The 18611-nt window shown below is 43.3% G+C and overlaps 1 protein-coding gene across 8 annotated transcripts in view; it reads right to left on the bottom strand.

Annotated features, from left to right (window-relative positions):
• The window catches only part of NRG1 (neuregulin 1), a 498771-nt gene that overhangs the window by 126767 nt on the left and 353393 nt on the right, over positions 1-18611 (bottom strand). For 6 of the 8 annotated variants that reach the window (XM_075410880.1, XM_075410881.1, XM_075410882.1 and 3 more), the window contains 2 exons: positions 13267-13317; positions 10289-10339 (listed from right to left, as the gene is read on the bottom strand). The exons of 1 other annotated variant lie outside the window; for it this stretch is intronic. In XM_075410880.1, coding sequence (XP_075266995.1) covers positions 10289-10339; positions 13267-13317 — 102 coding nt within the window. The remainder of the gene's footprint in view (positions 1-10288; positions 10340-13266; positions 13318-18611) is intronic. One more of the 8 variants, XM_075410883.1, reaches the window with a different exon arrangement.

The following is an 18611-nucleotide window of genomic DNA, read 5'->3' on the forward strand; positions in this document are numbered from 1 at the left end:
GCTCATCTAAATACCTGTCAGATGCTTGGCTGTGTTACTAAGAATCATGTTTTGTATTATTGTGAATATTACCAGAAATATATCAGTAATAAAGTTCAGATTCCACTTCATAAACCTCAGAAAAATATTGACTGTATTAACTACCGAAGGGCTATTACCACCCCATGTATAAATGCTAAACTTCAAGATAAGCTCTGTGGCACACAGTGTATGTAAAAGCTTCAGCCTGCAGAGCTGTGTCCAGCCAAATCCTTCCTGACTCAACATAATTTCTGAACATTTATAGCTCTGGAGCAAGGAGCTTTTCTGTGCTGAATAAACAAAACAGAAACAAATGAACAAACAAAAAAGCCAAATGCTCAGGGCTGGAAAAACTGTTGTCTCCTCTGTTGGCTTGGGACTAGAGTGTAGTAGGTGTTGTCTTAGCTCCCTGTTCAAGAGCAGTGGCTGTGGCTGCTAAACTCAGGAGGGTTCTGGTGTAATGCCAGCTGCTCTGTGCCCCACAAATACACCATGGTTGGGAAGGCTGGGGTGGGATAGGCAGCCTGACTGCTCAGATATGCCTATGCTGGTCAGTAGCAATGGTGACGGATCATACTTTCAGTATAGGGACAAGTGTTGTGGCTGAGTAAATTGTGGGGAAAGCTATGTGTTAGCTCACCCAGGTGGTATTTTTACGGCATGAATATGTCTTTATGATTAATTCCCTCTGGTATGCTATAAAGGCACCTGGGAGTGTTTAGGGGTTGCAACTCTGTTGGGATGATGTGGAAGGACTGCTTAAAGTGAAGCAAGCCAAGCTGGTAGGGTGGGACCCATACTGCCTCCTGGGAAAGGTCTTGATGCACTTAATCCTTCATGTTGGGCTTCTGTGACTTGCAAAGCAGTAGTTGATGTGAGCCGGAATGACACAAGAAAGCCTGTTAATGATGAAATGGGCAAACACTGTTCTAGTACTCCAGCTCACTCCTTAGCCTCAGTCCACTTAGCACCCTAGGTTTAGCCTTTATGACCATCGATCATAAATTAGAAATGCTCCATGCTATTTTAGCTTGCAACAGGGTTGATGCAGTTTGGAAATTGGAGGGCCGTGAAAAGTTTCCTCCCTTGTAAAAACCAGAACCCTGTAGAAGGGAAAACTGCGAATCATTCTGACAAAAGATCTCAGACAGCTGCATCCTGTGACTAATGAAAACTGCTAATCAGGCCTACGAGCTCTGCACATCCATAACGAAGTTGAAATGACTAGCATGAAGAGCGGGCAGTCAGGAGAAGAAAATCTTGGGAAGAAATTCAAGAGCCCCTATATACATATATATTCACTGAAAGAAAATACATCCATCAGACACGATTCATAAAGGGCAATTGCTCCAGGGCATAGCTTTATTTCACCAAAAACAGAGTGTGTGTTTTGTGATCCTTGCAATGCCTTTCCATGCTACTGCAGATGCAACTCAAAATTACTGACTAGCTGACTACTGCTAAATATTTACGAAGATGCACACCTAGAAGGAAGATAACACTGTAAAAGGCTGCTCTTTAACTGCTGCAGTGACTACAGCAATTCCTTCTCCTCTCTGTACACAGGGGGAGAATGTCAAGAACAGCAGAAACCATTAGGAACTTGCAGGAACATTTTGTTAATGAAAGTCATAGGAGATACAACTTTCCCACTTTGCATCCAGTTAGGAGAGATTACCAAAAGGTAATTTAGAAGAGATGTGGACAGGAAGGATAGAATGGTAATTTCTTCCCGAGGGTTTAGCTTGGCTCCCACTGCACTGTTAGCATACTGCTACAATAGGAATGTGAAAGAATATTGCTTTTAATTTACCTGGTAGGAACTGCTACAGTCTAAACTGAGTCTCAGCCATAGCGTCCCACTGTGTTTGTGGAGAAGCTAATAAGGGGACACAGTGATGGCTTTTTCATGCATCTATGAAAAGATCACATTTATGTATATAGTGGTCTGCCTATGGCTTTCAAAATATAACTTCTGCCATGTAGTTTGCATTTGTTAAGAAGTAAAACATAATTTATTAAGTGGTTATTCTTCAGCAAATGGAAACTTATGCAAAGCCATACACTTTACAAGTTATTCTGAAGATAATAGTGTACTTTTCTGTTCATCTTTTTTCTACTGCTTTCTTATCCTCTGCTCTCATCTTCTAGAAACAGATCCAACTGAATGCTAAGGCACTTCCAGTTATTAAAGTAGTAGGAATTCCCTGGATTCCTGACGCGGAATTGAAAGTCCTTTGGAGACCGGACAGACAACTCAGAGGAGTATCTTCCCTTCCCCCATTGCTCTCAAAGAAATTTTGTTCCTTCTCCCTAGACAACAGCATCTGCTTTTTGTGGTTGACTAAAACTGCTTAAATTGGAAGCTTAACATGAAAACAAAGCACTGGACCCAGTCTCTTGACTTCTTTGTATTTAATTAGCTTTGTGTTTCTGCTTTGTCACAGACTACCACTGCCAGACCATGAATTTGAAACAACCTTTCATGGTCTCGGGCCCTGCTATGCCACGAAGTGTCTCTGTTTACAGCAGATGCAGCCTAAGGTCTCCGCGAGCAGAACGTGGAATAGCAAGCCCAGAACACACCATCTAAGAAAGCCAGCTGTATGTGCCCCTCTGTCAAAGGGAGCCCAGTAAACCTCCAGGCTCACTGGGGTAATTCAGATTTTGAAACTAAAATTCTGTGTGGGACTTTCCTCTTTGCTGGATCTTTCCCACCAAAGCAGAAATAACAGAAACTACCCCCCCCCCCCCAAGAAAATGGGCTGCTAACATGTCTTTGTCAGGACAGAAAGGCCTCCTGAGGAGCACAAAGGACCTCGCATTGCTGGTCTCTCCTGGGGTTAACACAACAGGGTGCCTCAGGGCAAAATCTCTTCAAGGTACCAGGCAGGTATTGTTGGGACAATAGGTAAAAGATAGGGACATGAACAGAATTTCTGGGCTACGGGGGGGGGGGGGGGGGAAAGTTGTGAACTGCCTATTGTATTAAAATAAAAATACTATTCTGTACTGATGCACACATTCACAATTTTTGTCTGTTGCACACGTTCATCATTTTTGTCTGTTGTGAGTATCCTTTTTTCACACTCGCTTTGAGCTCTTTGTCTCCTTTATGCTTTTCTACAAAGCACTGACATTCTTGATTTCAGTATGGTTAATGATATATCTTGGTTCACCAGAGTGCCTGAAATAGATGCATGCTTCTGTCAAGGTCATGTATTCCATGTTGTTCACAGATCTCTGCCCAGCTAGTATCACTGCCCATCATGTACTTTTCTTCAGCATGAACTACCTTGATGCCTCAGAAATTACATGGAAGAGTGAAGGTTTTGAGAAGGCTGATCCAATACCACAAATTATGTTCATAATTGAAAGGGTATAGCCATCAGTGAACAGGAGTCCTTGAGCACTTGTTTTTGTCACAGTCACAGCACTGGGGACTTCTTCCCATGGAAGACACAGTAACCAAAACACCAAGGTCACACCATCAACACATCCCTGTGCTACAAACTCATGTCCTCCAGTATAGCATATGCTATGCTGGCAAATCAGAAAGATGCCAATTCTGGTCTCCGGTGGGCACATGGTACATGCCACTCCAACATAGTGGGGAGAAGTCAGAAAGGCATAAACTAGCACTCTGTTAGGAAAAGTTTTTCCATGATCAGGCCCTCTGGAAGACCCTCAAAGAAATGAGGCCTTACCCGTAGCCCCTTGAAGCCAAATTCCCATGCTACTTATAGGGTCTCAGAACCAGAGACCTGACATACTCAGAGATCCCAAGAGAAGCTAGGAATGGAGCCTGAAGTGTCCCACCTCTGAGACCCAGCTAAGGGACCAACGAACAATGCAGCTTTTGGGCAGCTACCCTGTTGTGAGGTAGTTCCCCGACTCCACCAGTGAGGACATATGCAGTTTTTTAAAAAATTAACTACTGATCCCTTTTGCTGAATGGCGGGAAGAGATTCTGTTAGGAATTTGGAGAGGAGGAGATGATCCACAACATGTTAAAGGAAATGGGAGATGGGCCTGTGAAATTCTTCCTGAAATATTGCAAGCAACAGAAACATTTGAAGTGGTTTTTGTGACATGTATGCCAGCAGAGCAGACTGCTGCACATCTGGTAGTGCTTTTCATGGTGTAATCCATGACCGCAGGAAGGCACAGCCTGAAATAAACAGGTCCAAATCATTGTCTTCACACTCACACGTATATACTTTCTAAACCTATATAGGTATGTATATTTATACATTAAACACTATTGCCTCATCACATACAAATGCTGAGGCAAGTGCTAGCCTTATAGATTTATTCTTACATGTACAAATATACAGACACCTAAAGGTGATGTCCTTAAAACTCTTCCACTCTCGCAGCTATGTTTAAGCTATATAAACTGTTGCACTTATTCCTTTGTGACTGTTGCGCCAGCTTATTCCAATTTTAATACTGCCTATATCCATCACTGCCTTTTACTTCTCTGACCTTGAGGGAAAAACCCCAAGAAACTCTACCACAGAAGAGAACTGACTCTCTACTAGTGGTGTTATCTCAGAAGTTTGACATGTACAAACTTCCCTGCAGAGCTGCCTAACCCAGCTCAGGTCCTCTATGCCAACCCAAGCTCTCCTTCAGAGCAATGCTGGGGGACCAAGAGTGAAACTACAGAAAATCCTGCAAGATTAAGTGTTTTGGAAGCAGACTTTTAATGTCACACCAGCCTTAGATTGGGAATTATGCAGAAGGTTGAAAGCTGTGTCTCTGGGAAATGTTATCTGTTCACATGAGTTTGCTCTGTCTGTGAAATTTAAATACAGGAAACAGGATTTGTCATGCCAGATCAAATCATAAGGGTACTGAGATTACCATTGCAGTGTCCACTGTGGAGAAGTGAAAATACTGCACACTGTGCTAGGTTTTAGCAGGGGATCGACACATGTTTTCACCTCTGCTCTTTCAGTAGGATTTCACTAACCAGGAGGCTTAAACTCATTTTACATTAAACAAGAACTAGTTATCTGACTCTGCCCTTGCTCTCCCACTGTGTCCTCAGAACAAAGTGAAGTGTTTCCTCCAGAGATGATTACTCAGAAAAATAAAACCACTGAAATAAATAATAAAGCAAAATGTATCGGGTAGTATAGCATTTTCCTCTGACCCATTGTCTCACCAAGCCATCAGGTATATGGCTTTGCTGGAGAAGCAGCATTTCAGCTCTTGGAACGGATGAGTTAAATGCTGGCAGTCGAAGATGTCAGACTAACTTATTACAAGAGCAGGAGTTGGCAGTCCTGCTGTGCTAGCATAACTGCAACCTGGGTAATAGCCTTCACCATCTGAATTCCTCCAGCTTTCTCAATTGGTTACAGTATTCTTCTCTTCCCATTCCACCCCATGTGACACTGCCCTGTTACGAGGACTCTCCTAAAACAGTTCTGCTCTTTCACTCAAACATAGCTGCATTTCAGAAGTCACTGAGCTGCCACTAGTGTAGGTTTTAATGAGAAGACAGTGGAGCCTTCTGAGGATGAAAGAAGTTAAGCACATGTTCAACGGTTAGGCAGTGTCCCCTGTTTTTTTCTGATCCTTACACACTGTGCTGCAGCACTGTCCAAAGTACTATCATCTTCTTTGTCTCTCAGTTGTAGAGGGAATATTAGAAATTAACAGCTGTCAAACTCAGAATAAAATGAAACCAAACAAAACAGAGTAAACTGAATTAATGCAGAAACGCCATGTGTACATAGACTGCCATACTGTAAGATACCTGGTAACCAAGGCACATTGTATCTTTAAAGAACTGCAACTCACACGGACCTCAGAAGATAGGAAAGACCAGAGAGTGGAGTTGCACCCTTCATCTGCTTTTTCTTAATTCCACAAGTTTTAGCCACACACCAAAGACAAGCACACTTCTGTACATGTGCAACAGTACTACTAAAAAATAAAATAAAAGAAATCTAACTAACACTCCAAACATCAGATAGCAAGACAACTTGAGTGGTCTAAGGACTTCTTACAAATCAAGATGACCCTTGAAACAAGTGCTTGAAATAGCAACAAAAAAAATCAGGTCTTTAGAGGTTTGGATAAGTATCCCAAAGGCAGAAGAAAGAGCCACATAAAATCTGTATCATTGAGGGGCTCAAGGTTTCTGTCTTCCAGAAGCACTGATTCAGGTTTGTATGATTCTTAGACAAAACTGATGAGTTTTGAAAGTGGACTCCTGTCAGGTACTACATAAATAAATACAGGCGAGGAGGACTGGGTTCTTTTTAGGAGATGAAAGAAAGGAGAAACGAGCAGAAACTGGACTTGCTTGTTAAGATTTCAGGACACAGATGATTTACTGGCCAGGCTGGTTGCCTCGTAATGCAAAAATGTTCCTGTTAAAAATACTCTATAAACCAACGATCCTAACACCATGCCATAGAAGGTTTTACTGCTCAAAATGGAACTTTTTTATCAAAGCAGCTCAGTATTGTACTTGAGAAAATGTGACAGGCAAAAAGTCATTGCATGCCTCCTTTTTACCTGCTGTATCTGCTCTCCATTTAATATACAGGTTGGAATCTGTTCTTGCACCATGAGAAGACAAAGCATTAGGACTGTCTTGCTGTGCCAGGCTTGGAGCTCGCAAGTTAATAACTCCAGTGAGAAGAGATGAGCAGTCCAAACTCACACATTTCTTCTCCAACTAATCTTTGTTTTTTAAATTTCCAAGTGTTGGAGGGCAGCATCAAGGTCTGTGGCAAAATGAGATTAAAGCCATCTATGGGATAGATGGCCAACACTGCATCTCCCTCCAACCAAAAGCTAAACAAGCTTGCTCTTTACTCTTCTGAAAAAGAAGCCAGAAGCAAGGTAGGATCAACCTCCTATCTGTTCTTCATCCATACTCCTGCCTCCAGCTAGGCATCATATCAACCTGATAGATAGTGGACGGGATACATAGTGCATGCTGCAGAGAATATGCTCCAAGCACATCCAGCGCCATGGTTGCTGGCTCACCATGTTGCAGAAGCAGATAAATGTGAACTGAGAATCCCAGTGTAAGACAATCAGGTCTGAAACATGCAGAGCACAGAGTACACACTGGGTCTTTGCTGGAGGAAGTGGCTCCACAGACGTTTTAGGAAGCAGCCCTTAGTGGGCAGCCTAAACAATGGTATGAAGGTAATGCTGCAAGGTGCAACTAAGCAAATATTTCTGTCTGTGATGAAGAGTTTGAAATATACTCATACAGGCTTTGGCTCTGTACAACTTCTTCATTTCCTACTGCTACAAATGCTTAGCTTTTGATCCAGTATAGCCCTCAGAGCATGGGTTTCCAGACTGTTACTGTCTATAGAAACAGTAAGCTAAGATGCTGCATCACTGCGGGTCTGCACACCCACATACTGTGCTGTAGACGGCTCCCACACCAACAGCAGTTGTGATCACTGTAAACACCCTGTATCTCACCACTTCCCTTCTCCCCTCTTGCACCACACAAACATTCCTGCAGAATATCTCCACCATGAGGCTGTGTGCAGTGTTGATGATTTTAACCTAGGAAACCTGATTGCTTTTTAATTTCTTTCCAGGTATATTGTAACTTACAAACAAGAATGCAAGTTTTGGGACCATTTCTATAAAGAAAATGAAGACTGCCTTATGTATGTGAGGAGACAAGATTCCTTTAATATGTCCCACAATAGTAAAAAGACCACATTTTCGTTCTCTAGTCTTAAATACATAGTTGACTGAACCCATAACACCAAGGCACTAGGGTGAAGCCTCAGATTTACTTTTTGCACTGCAACTCCTGAGCAGAAGACAGTCATAGGGTCATAAGGCACTTGTTTCAGAGCACTGCAGTCCTGGAAACAAGGAGAGGAAAAATTTTTTCCACCCCCAAATTGTTCTGATGTGCTTAAGAACAGCCTCTGCAGTCCTTGGTAGTGAGAGCACACAGGAGTCCAATTGCTGTTGGTTTGTTCACTTCACTCAGCAGGAAAAAAACATATCACATAGAGCTCTATTGTCAATGAAAATGAAAGTTGTAACTTAGGTATGATATTACACAGTACAAAATAAATAAATATGGAACAGCCCTAGGGTTAGGGTAGAAGAGAAGGTGGGAAGCATTTCTACTTGCCAGGTGCATAGTTAGCAATCAGTGCCACAAAGTCTCACACTATGAAACAAGACATAAAAGCATGAATGTCCTCCTCTGCTCTTGGATTACTGACCCCTCACCAACCTGCTCACAAGTCCTTTATGTGAAGTTGGGAATATGTCACAGTCTTTCCCTTCTCCTTTGCTTAACAATGTAGGCCCACACTCTTAAACCTGGCTGGATTTTGAGAAGTGTAGTTACATGTACACATAAATGGGTAGAGAGGCCTTTAGTTTTGGGATATTGGTTGTGAAGTGTCTTACAGAGATGGGATTTTTTTAAACTTTTAGCTCTCTGAATACTTGTCTGTCACTGGAACTCCAAAGCAACGCATGACATATGTCTGTTCACTTGTGAAAGCCTGGGGGGAGAGAGCCTACTGAATCACTTTGCTGTTCCCAGGTCTTTCCCAGCGTCTGGCCAACAGTGACAGTGCTGGCATGTTCCCTGAAACATCTGCTATTGTCTGAGAAGTGGAAGGAAACAGTTTATTTTATCTCCTGTAGCTGTTATAAGATTGACAGTGACAAGTGTGAAATGGACATGTCCCACTGAAATTCAGAAAAGAAAAGCCCTAAGCAACTTTAGACTAAGTATGTGGACTCAATTCCCTCATCATTCTGTAGTGTGAGTACACATTCACATCTGCTAGCAATAAACATTGGCTCCCTCCTGCTTTGTACTACCTTTCCTGCTGAGCACAGGCAGCAATATCCAACACTGGTCTCTCTTCTCCATTACTTATTTTAGTGATTTGAATAGTACTACTCCTGATTTACATTGATGCAACTGAGAACAGAAGAGAAAGAAATGACTGTTTTAAATTGCTCCAGGAATCATTCCTGCCTACCCTGCTGCTATGCATCAGAAGAAAAAGAAGACCAAAATCGTTAACTCTTCTCACATAGCCGGCAGAAAGGTTTTAGTTTTTTTAAATAACCTATCAGATTTCTAAAATTCCTTCAACACACACTTTAACACTAGTCAGTCTGATAGCTGAGAAGAAAATCCACAAAATTAATTTTTTGTATCTCATACAAATTATGAAAAATGTTCAGAATACTGTGTCTAGAGATTTGGCTTTGACCATTCCCCCTTGTGCTGCTACAGTAGCTATTAGATGTGAGTTAAGGGCATCTATGTATAGTTTGCTATAGAGCACACACCATATTTTATAGCAACACTGGAACTGTTGAAGTGGATTGACCACTGGTCTAGCCCACCTGTCATCCCGTTTCTGGCAGCCAGCAATACTCACTGCTTTGGAGGAAGGTCAATACCCTACCTCCCACAACTCTACTGACTTTGATTGTCCTTCCAGGCTGCTCAAAACCAGGCTGGGCAGATAGTGAATCTGGGTCTAGTAAAGAGTTGGAAGATTCTACCTGATAGTTCTCAAGGGTGAAAGTGCACTGGATTACGGCTGTAAAGCATGCTTCCCTGGGAAGCATCACTAAAGATGAAGAAAAGAGTCACCTTCCTCACTGGTAGCCCCGCAGCTCCCAGTGTGCTCCCAAGATGAGCAGAGATACAACCTCTCTTCCCCAGGAAGGGGAACTACTTCTGATTCTCTGTCCCAGCTGAGAAGAGACACACAAAAAGATGTCTCATCTTTTCCCAAGGGCAGCAGGGCACAGGAAAAAGACCTTGAGGAGCTCTAACATGCACCAGCTGGCACGGGGATGAAGGGAAAAGCACTGCAGCTGGGAATGGCTGGACCTGAGATGTTCCAGCTACCCCAGAGCCAGGGGCTGTGGAGGCAGAGGAGACGGTGTTTGAAGCCATACATTGCCTGCGGAGGACAGGGAAGGGAGTTCCAGGAAGGAAACACTGGAGCAGTTTCCTCCTTCTTTGCCCTGCCCAAACATGACCTTTGACCTCCCTGAAGGAAGGTGTTTAGCCCTCAATACTCAAAGGACATGGCGCAGAGTTATAATATATATAGCAAATAACAACGGCATCTATAGTGCAGGAATTCTACTCAGTCAGTCCTGACCCCTTACTGTAGGTTGAGGCAGAAGCAGATTTTTTTCTGAGCTAGGGAGTAAGAAATGTACTTGAGGGTCGTGCTATCAATAAGTTAAACAACTTGTATATACTTACAGGAGGAAGTGTTTGTTCCTTCTGTTGAAGCTTGTATCCTAAGCATGGGTTCTGCAACACACAGAAGTAACAACAAAGTTGTAAGAATACAGCCACAGCTACACTATCATATTGCAGGAGCCTGAACATCTTCCCCCAGTAGAGTTTTCTTTTTTAATTTTTTTTTTTTTCAGTAATCAGAAACCCACCAAAGCAGAGGGAAAAAAAAATGAGATAGCTCAAGAAAGCAAAGAACTTCAAAGTCGGTACAGCATGTCCTAGGCACGCTGTGAATAATCAATTACAACAAAAATGCTCCATAGTCCTGGGAGGGAAGGCCAGGAGAAAACTGGCAAAAGCGAGAGCAAAGTTTTCAGCTGTTTGTGACTGCATCAGAGGAAAATGCAAAACAGCGGGTCTTGAAGCTCCACATGCTGATCCAGGAAACACTAGCTTCTTATCTTCTTCTCACATAACTCCAGATGGACAGTCAGGCCTCCAGGTCTATCACACCTATGGCTAAGGGCCTCTGTGGCTTGAAAGAGGGCAGGGTCCATGAGTGCCACCACTTCTGCAGAGAGCTGTAGCTGGAAGGGAGAGCAGGACATGCTCCAGACCAAAGCGGGACATAGCACCAGATCCAAAGTGGTTACAAAGAAAGGAAAAAAGAAGCAGCATTCTCAAGATGGCAAATAACCTTGTAGGACAGCTAAAGGAAATGGACCTCAACACATACCACACAAAGAAAGCACTCAGAAAAGTTAACAGAAGAAGAAAGCTAGCCTGAAGCTTGGGCTGAACCTCCTGAGCTGTAGGAACCTGAATCACACAGCAAACCAGAGCTATGCATTTGGGTGGCTGCAGGGGTTTTCAGTGTCTTAGAGCCCAACAAAACATACAGTGTCATGCATGAATAAAGAATTCAAGAGTGTGCTTGAGGAGTACTATCAGATGAACAGAAGAGTTTGCAGAGAGAGGACTTTGCCTAAGGGGACAATGTGATGTGCCACTGTGGAGAGGGATGAAGGAAGTCAGGGTGGCTAGCAACCAGCGTGTGCATCCTAGGGAGCAGGTCAGGCATACCACATGCTCTGTGGTGAAATATTTAACAACATGTCACATCAGGCAGAAAAGATGAATCTGTTGCCTACGGAGTCAGTTTTTAGGCAGAGTAAAACCACGCTTCAAATCTAAGACTGCTCTGTAAGTCCTCCTATCACCAGAAAGTAACTGCAGCAATACTTCAAGAGACCTAGCTCCTGGTGATTTAAACACCAGCTTCTCACAATAGCCTATCTTCAATTAAAGAAGCAACACATTAATAACTTCTTTGCATTTGCAAGACCTGGAAAAAAATCAGCAGTGCCCTAAATCCCAGACTATTGGTCAGCAGGAGACTCCTGTAGTGGCAGAGAAAGCTGACATGGTCTAGACCCAGGGCTGGGTAAGAAATGGTACCTGGCAGGTTTGGGACTGAGCAGGTCTCTGCTCCAGCCACATAGCAAAAACTTACTCAGAGCTCCATTAGAAGACCTCAACAAGCAGCCACTGAACATACTGCTTTCTGTTCTCCTTCAGGACAAGAGTGATGTGCCGCTTGGCACGAAATCTGCCAGTGCAGCGATCCATCAGGAATGCAGCCAGCCTTTTGAACATCCCAGCCTCCTCCTCTCCGGTGGCACAATAGCAGTAAAGAGAAGAACAGTACTGTAACAGCAGGCACTGGAAGGGACATAAGCAAGGAAAGAGACCACTCAAGAAGAAGAAATTTAGTTCATGGGAAAGAAGGGAGTGAAGTGCAGGGGCTGCATTCTTGCTGCACAAGGGAGAAGGCAAGGCAAGCCCAGTGGAGTCGGTGACCAGCATGTCACCTCCTTTAAACAAAATGGCTCCAATGGTTACAGGACGCTTGTCATTAGCTATGTGGTCTCCTACATATCCAGTAGGGCACCAGTGACAGGCCCCACTGAGAACATGAAAGAATACGGGCACATCCAATGGCTCTTCTGTCAGGCAGCAGTGCCAAGATTTCAGAAGTAGGTCGCCACACACGCAGATGCATCAAAGGAAAGGCTGCAGGCATGCTAAATGCAAAATCTGGCAATCATGATGTTTTCCTTGATCTAGCCTACAAACGCTGTCATCTCACTCTAAAACCTGTCTCTGCCAGACATAGCTTTCTCAAAAAAGCTAGCAGGACCCCAGCCTCTTTGCCAAGCAGGATATGTGCATCTTGTAAATCCTTGGGATGCTCAGGTTACAAACCCCTATACACAGCTCCCTCAGCCAAACTCAGTGGTAGAGGCAACTGCTTGTATTGTGGCCATATATAAAGTAGCTCTAAAAGGTAAAATAACGAAAGTGACTTCTCACGGGGGTCAGTTCCAGGAGTAACTCTGGAGGTGTGCAATCCATAACCGCAGCCAGGATGGTGAAAGCGAAATTCCACCAGCCTGAAAGGAAACCATCTGGAGAAGGCTCCTAGTATGCCAAGGCAGCTTCAAAAGTTGTTAAACTACTGACAGTGAGTTACCTGTCTACATTCACAGACCCCGCAGAGCTGTCAGGAATTGTATGTAGAGCCCTGAGGAACAGAGAAGTCTAGGCAACAGATTTTCTGGAGGAAATACCAATATGTCTATATGCTCTGCAAATTCATAGGCATTTGCTAGGATTTACAGGAACAGGAGCAACAAATGCTTTTTCAGAACACAGTTCCTAACAATTCAAATACTTTTTCACTTGGGCTGCTGCAGGCTGACAACTGCAGGCCAAGTTAGCGTCCTCAGAACAGCTCCAGGATTTAAAAAGCATGCTTAATCCGTCTTCATTCATCAGTCCCTGAAGCAGGTCTAGTATTCAAGGTGATATGCAGGTACTGAGGCACTGGATGGAGGCGAATTGTTCTCTGCTAAGAGGGAGCAGTTTCAGAGCTGCAGAAGCAGTTTCAAGAATAAATAAAGAGAGAGAGATAGGATGACTCTGTTAATTCAACTTACGTGAAGAAGTTTTTGTCCCTTCTGTTGATACTGGTATCTTGCTGGTGCTCTCTGGAAAACAGAAGAGGCAACAAGGAGTTATAATGTGGAGTCAGACAGTCCTCTAACAGCATTCAGCTCAAAGAATGGACAAGGTAAAGGAGAAAAAGGTGCTCAAAGAAGCAAGCTTAAATTGTGCTTCAGTGGGCAGAGGCTACAATCAGACACCAACTTGCAAAAGTCTCCTTTTGGGAAAAAATGAAAAATGATTGTGTCTACTAGTAGCACGAGAGAAAAAAGCCTGTTTCTTCTGAAAGAAGCCAGTTGTTCAAGCTCTCATTCTCCTCTGGGAATAACTGATCAGTGGCAACCGGAGAAATCATGCAGATGGTTCTGTTTCGGGAAGGCGTCAGTGTGAGTATTCACTCCTTATGCTTCTATGCAGTTAAATTTTGCAAAGACATGTTCCTGTTCATATCACTTGAATTGCTGGTAAGTACATCCAGTAACATCACTTGACACTTCAGGGAAATCTTCTCAGTCACACATGCAAACCCAGTCCACCATGGGATGACTGCTGGAGGCTCTGTGATGGAAATGAAACAGTTGCTTTGCCGAAGAGACAAGAAAAGTTGCTCTTCCATATTGGTCCTACACTATCGCTAGTGACGTACTGCCATGTACTTCTTGCACCCACTGAAGGTTATGGGGATGATTCTGCCATGCTTGGATCCTTGCTAATGCCTTGCAGAATGCAGATGGGAGAAAGCAGAAAATAGAAAGTAGAAAGCCTTCATTTAGACTTCACAGACTTGTACAGAGACCTCATTCCAATGACGCCACGCATCTGTCTGCGCACTGCTGACCCCGCAAGCCACAACTGTGTGCGATATCCAAGGTGTGAACAAATCTCCGTTCAGTTGCACGCGTCAACAAACTTGGCCTTCTCCAAGTTCTTAAAACACTTCTCAGCCTCACAGTGGTGCAGTTCAATACAGCTGCACAAGTTTCAACTCCACAGCTGGAGAAGGGCCACAAATGCCAGGGAAGAAGTCTTGCCTTGAATCCTCAAGGCACACCAAAAATCCTCTGGTCGGCCGAACAAAAAGAATTTGGAAAAATAATGAGAAGAGATTTAGGAAAAAGCGACTTAGGAACATTTTTACTCTGTTCTGTGATTCTAGATCATGTGTCCCTCTGCTCACTGTCTTCAGAGTCCACAGAAACTTGACCAGAGACAAAACTCAGTTCATCTGTCTTCCCTTCAACATCTCACTCATTAAACCTCAATGTTGAACCTACATTTTAAATTTTTACTTGCTAGCTCTTCTTTTGTATTTTTTTTTCATTTTGGTCCAGTTTTATTTGGCAAATTTTTTGTTTGCCTGGGCAGTATGTCCCCGTTTCATCTCACTAATGTGAGAGAGCATGTTATGCAGCATTTCCCTAACAGCCAGTGATGTGTGGCACAGAAACTGGTATCATAAGTAAAATTTTTGAGGTCAAAACCTTTGCACTAGGTCTTGGAACACAGTGGCCTGTAGCCACGCAGCTTTCAGGACCTTTTTTTGGGTATGGAGGCAATTGGCTGTTGTGCAGCTGGGTTGTCTGAGCAACTAACCTTTTTAGTCACAACAGGAGACAGAACAGGTCTGACTGCTGCATAGCTCAGCATCTGGCACAACTGGAGCAAATTTTTGTTTCACTGTTAAAGAAACCATGTTCCATTTAGTGCCCATGCTGAGCTTGACGGAGCATTTCTTAATGCTGCCTCCCCAGCCCACCTGGCTGGGAAGCTTCCCTGCCAGTCGAAAATACAGCCAGAGCCTCCCACAGCTGAAACACGCCGAGAAACTTGTTTGGAAAACATGTGGCAAAGCCACATGTTATCAGGCGCCATCAGTAACATTCATGTTAGCAACATTCACAGTGGATGCTAACATTTGGAAGACGCAAAATTTGTATGTATTGCTTACAGAGGACAGTACACCACATTGGTAAGAGAGGCATTTTACTCCACCTGAGAAGGCCAGCGCAGATCCACACGACAAGCCATCTGAACGCAAAAAGCAGAGAGAAAAGAGGCTGCTTGCTGGGGGCCATCAATACTTGCCTGAAGGGGAAAAGCTGGAAGCATTTTTCAGTCATGATGCTTGCAGTTTCTGCTGCAGTCTGCTAAGGTATGGAGAAGGCAGCCCACAGCCCCATCTTCATCATCATGTTTAAGTCCTCACAAGGAGCCACTACCTCGAATGCTCCATCCACTTCTGTCCCCTGGCACTTCTAGGAGCACTTAGTTTTGGTGAAATGCTGTTTGCTGAAATCAGGTATGTTTGTGCTAGAGCTTTCTTATGTAAAAATATTGAAGGATGAACAAGAGATCCTTGTTTGGGGATGCTTTAAGGGACAGGTCCCTGCAGCCTCTCAGTCTCATTTCCTTAATACTCTGGCCAGCTCCATCTCTTGCTGTCTCCTCTGGCAAGACAGACAAGAGCCCACTCAACCCCCCCAGGACTCACAGCAACCCAGCACCTTTCTGGGCTTGGTATCTGGATCCATCCTTCTAGGTAGGGAGCTTTATTTGGGCTGCTGAGAGGAGACAGCTTAGTCCCTGGCCAACAAGGTCTGCTGTAATGCCTCTGAGGGAGGCAGGAGGTCTTTCGCCTCCTCAAGAGACACACTTTCTCCAGGGATAACCAAACATTTAACAGCCCAACAGCTGCTGTTGTGAAGAGCCCTCTGCATGACCTCACAGCCCTTTTTTCCCTCCAATTAGTTTGCCAAAGGCCTAATGCAAAAATCCTGCTTGAGCAAACTGAAGGGATTTGGTTGAACTCATGGATTTTGGTTCAGGCCTTCACAGTGGCTCTGAGGACACTGACAGGGACAACAGCCTGGGCTCTGAGGAGGATTCAAACACAACGAACATCACAGGTAGAGCTGCAGACAAGCTGTCATCCTGAGGTTTACCTTCTGGCAGTGATATCAGACTTAACCCTTTTGCATTGATTGTGCCATTCAGACGACACATTCTGAATTACACGAAGAATGACACAAGCTAGAACGCACCCTGAGAATAGGGGAGTATCTGAGACCTCTATTACTCAGCCTACAGATGGCAAAGCAGTGAGTAGGTGTGTAGAAGGTAAGGATATAGTCTTTGACTTCAGAGGCATGCAGGCACATGTGGACACAGGGAGACCCAATGGATAAACTGACTTTTTGTTTCTTAAAACTACTGTGCTTTTTTACCTTTTTCTTGGTTCTCCAAGACACTACTGCCCGGCATCAGATTAAAAGAGCACCGCCCTCATTTCAAGTATGTCAAATTGCAAGGAAAGGTTCCAAGTTACTCTTAGGGGAACTGCTATGCTAAACTGAGTGATGGCCACATTTTTTCTACGTGGAGGCCCAAATCAGTGATGTTGGTCCAGGCATGCTGATTTGCACCATTTGGGAATCTGACCCATTATGCCAGCCAGTTAAAAACAAACTATGGCCTAGGTCACCTATAACTATGCTAGAGAGAGAACAGATACACTGATCTCCTGCTTTAATCAAATCTCAGACAGAACAATGCATGAGTAGAAGGGACATGTCTTGCATTTGTAGTATTTCATAGTTGGCCACATGCTCTACGGGTACTAGTTGCTTGATATTGTTTTTATTTACTTTTTCCTTTGCCATCTTCTTGAAGATAAAACTACTGGCTACTTTCAGAAGAGAAACAGCAAACTAAAGTTTAATAAATGATGAATATCAGATTCTTGTTGACTACCGTACAACTTGTAGCTGTTAGTGCCACAGCAATTCCTATGGATGCAAAACCAGAGGCTTGCACCGGCCACTGACTGTGTAGCTAATGAATTTATCAAGTCTTAACTCCGCCTGCATTTGAGTAACATGAACAGATCACCTGAGCACTTCTTGTTCCCTTCAATCCAGGCAAAGTTGTTCCAGCCACCCCCACTGCTGACTGAAACTACATCAACTCACTTTGCACAGACGTGTAGGATGAGTGCTCACACAACACCCTGCACACAACCCAGCACCACAGACTGCTAACCTTTGAAATACCTCTGCAGGAATCCACCCTTTTGCACCCTGAGTCATGCTGCGCATAGCAAACATCCTTAGAGAGGCAAAAGATTTAGGCCAACTGGTTTTAATGGAAAAGACTGACACCACGTTCATCTGAAGCTGCGGCATGCTCAATACTTTAGAAATCAAGGTCATTTAACTAGCTTTCTAAACAAGGAGTTTTGTGAGCAAGTCTTCAAACATGAAATTGAAAGATTTGGCTGTGGTATGAAGTATTTTCTCAGTGTTATTTATTAAGCGTAGTAAGGTCTTATGTTCATGAGAAAGTCCATGAAAAAATTCACTGCAAGAAGTGACAAATTAGGATGCAAAAAAGCAGTTACTATTGCATTAGCAAACCCGTGCACAACTTATACAACTCCAGGAGAACTTCATGCCTCTATTCTGACCTCAGTTGCAATCTTTCTTAGGGGAGCACACATGAATAGGAGTGAATAAAAATAAGAAGGCAGCTCATATCCTGTGGGCAAGTTATACTCATTATAAATTTAAAAGCAAACAGAATAGCTCCCACTGCTTGCTATTAAGACTGGTAAAAATAGTGTTTGTCTACCTATTTTTGTATTTGTTGCATTTTTAATCCACACATATGGCTCTATAGACAAGGCTTTATGTTTCTTTCAGTAAAAATAAGAACATTTAAAAGTCTATGTAGGTTACTATAGTTTGTGAGTGTTGTGTGTGTATTTATATGTAGCAAAAACTTGCACAAGAGCAAATTTGGCAGTTTAACAGCAATGTTCATAACAACAGTAAAGGCAGTAAGGACAGGAGTTATTATTGCATTATCTATTACTGTTTAAGACAGAAAATTTTACCATTTCTGGGAATGAGATCAGGGAGAAATAAAGCTCTTTGCTCACTGAAAACAACAAAGAATTTTTCACAGTTGTTTTCTTGAGAAATAATAATTTTTCTGTGCTTCGGAGCAGGGAATTGAAATGAGCGATTTTCAGACATGTGACCTTAGAGGTAAAGGGGTGGCTTTTCCAGTTCTGTGGGCAAAAACGCCAACACATTTGCCTTGTTCTTCATGTATTTTTTTCCTCTAATGCCCAGTGCTAGTTGATGTTAGAGACAAGACATCATGCACGATAGACCTTTGGTCTGGCCTTAGATTTCTCTTTTGTGGCATACACCAGCAAAGAAAATTTCAACTAAAATAGTTAAAGTTTGACAAAATTCTAGGGAATTAAACCCAAGATTTTTATACTGAAAAGCACTAATCTTTCAGTGGAAAGAAAAATAACTCCATGCCCAGAAAT

Source organism: Opisthocomus hoazin, chromosome Z, assembly GCF_030867145.1.
Source record: "Opisthocomus hoazin isolate bOpiHoa1 chromosome Z, bOpiHoa1.hap1, whole genome shotgun sequence".
Taxonomy (NCBI): Eukaryota; Metazoa; Chordata; class Aves; order Opisthocomiformes; family Opisthocomidae; genus Opisthocomus; species Opisthocomus hoazin.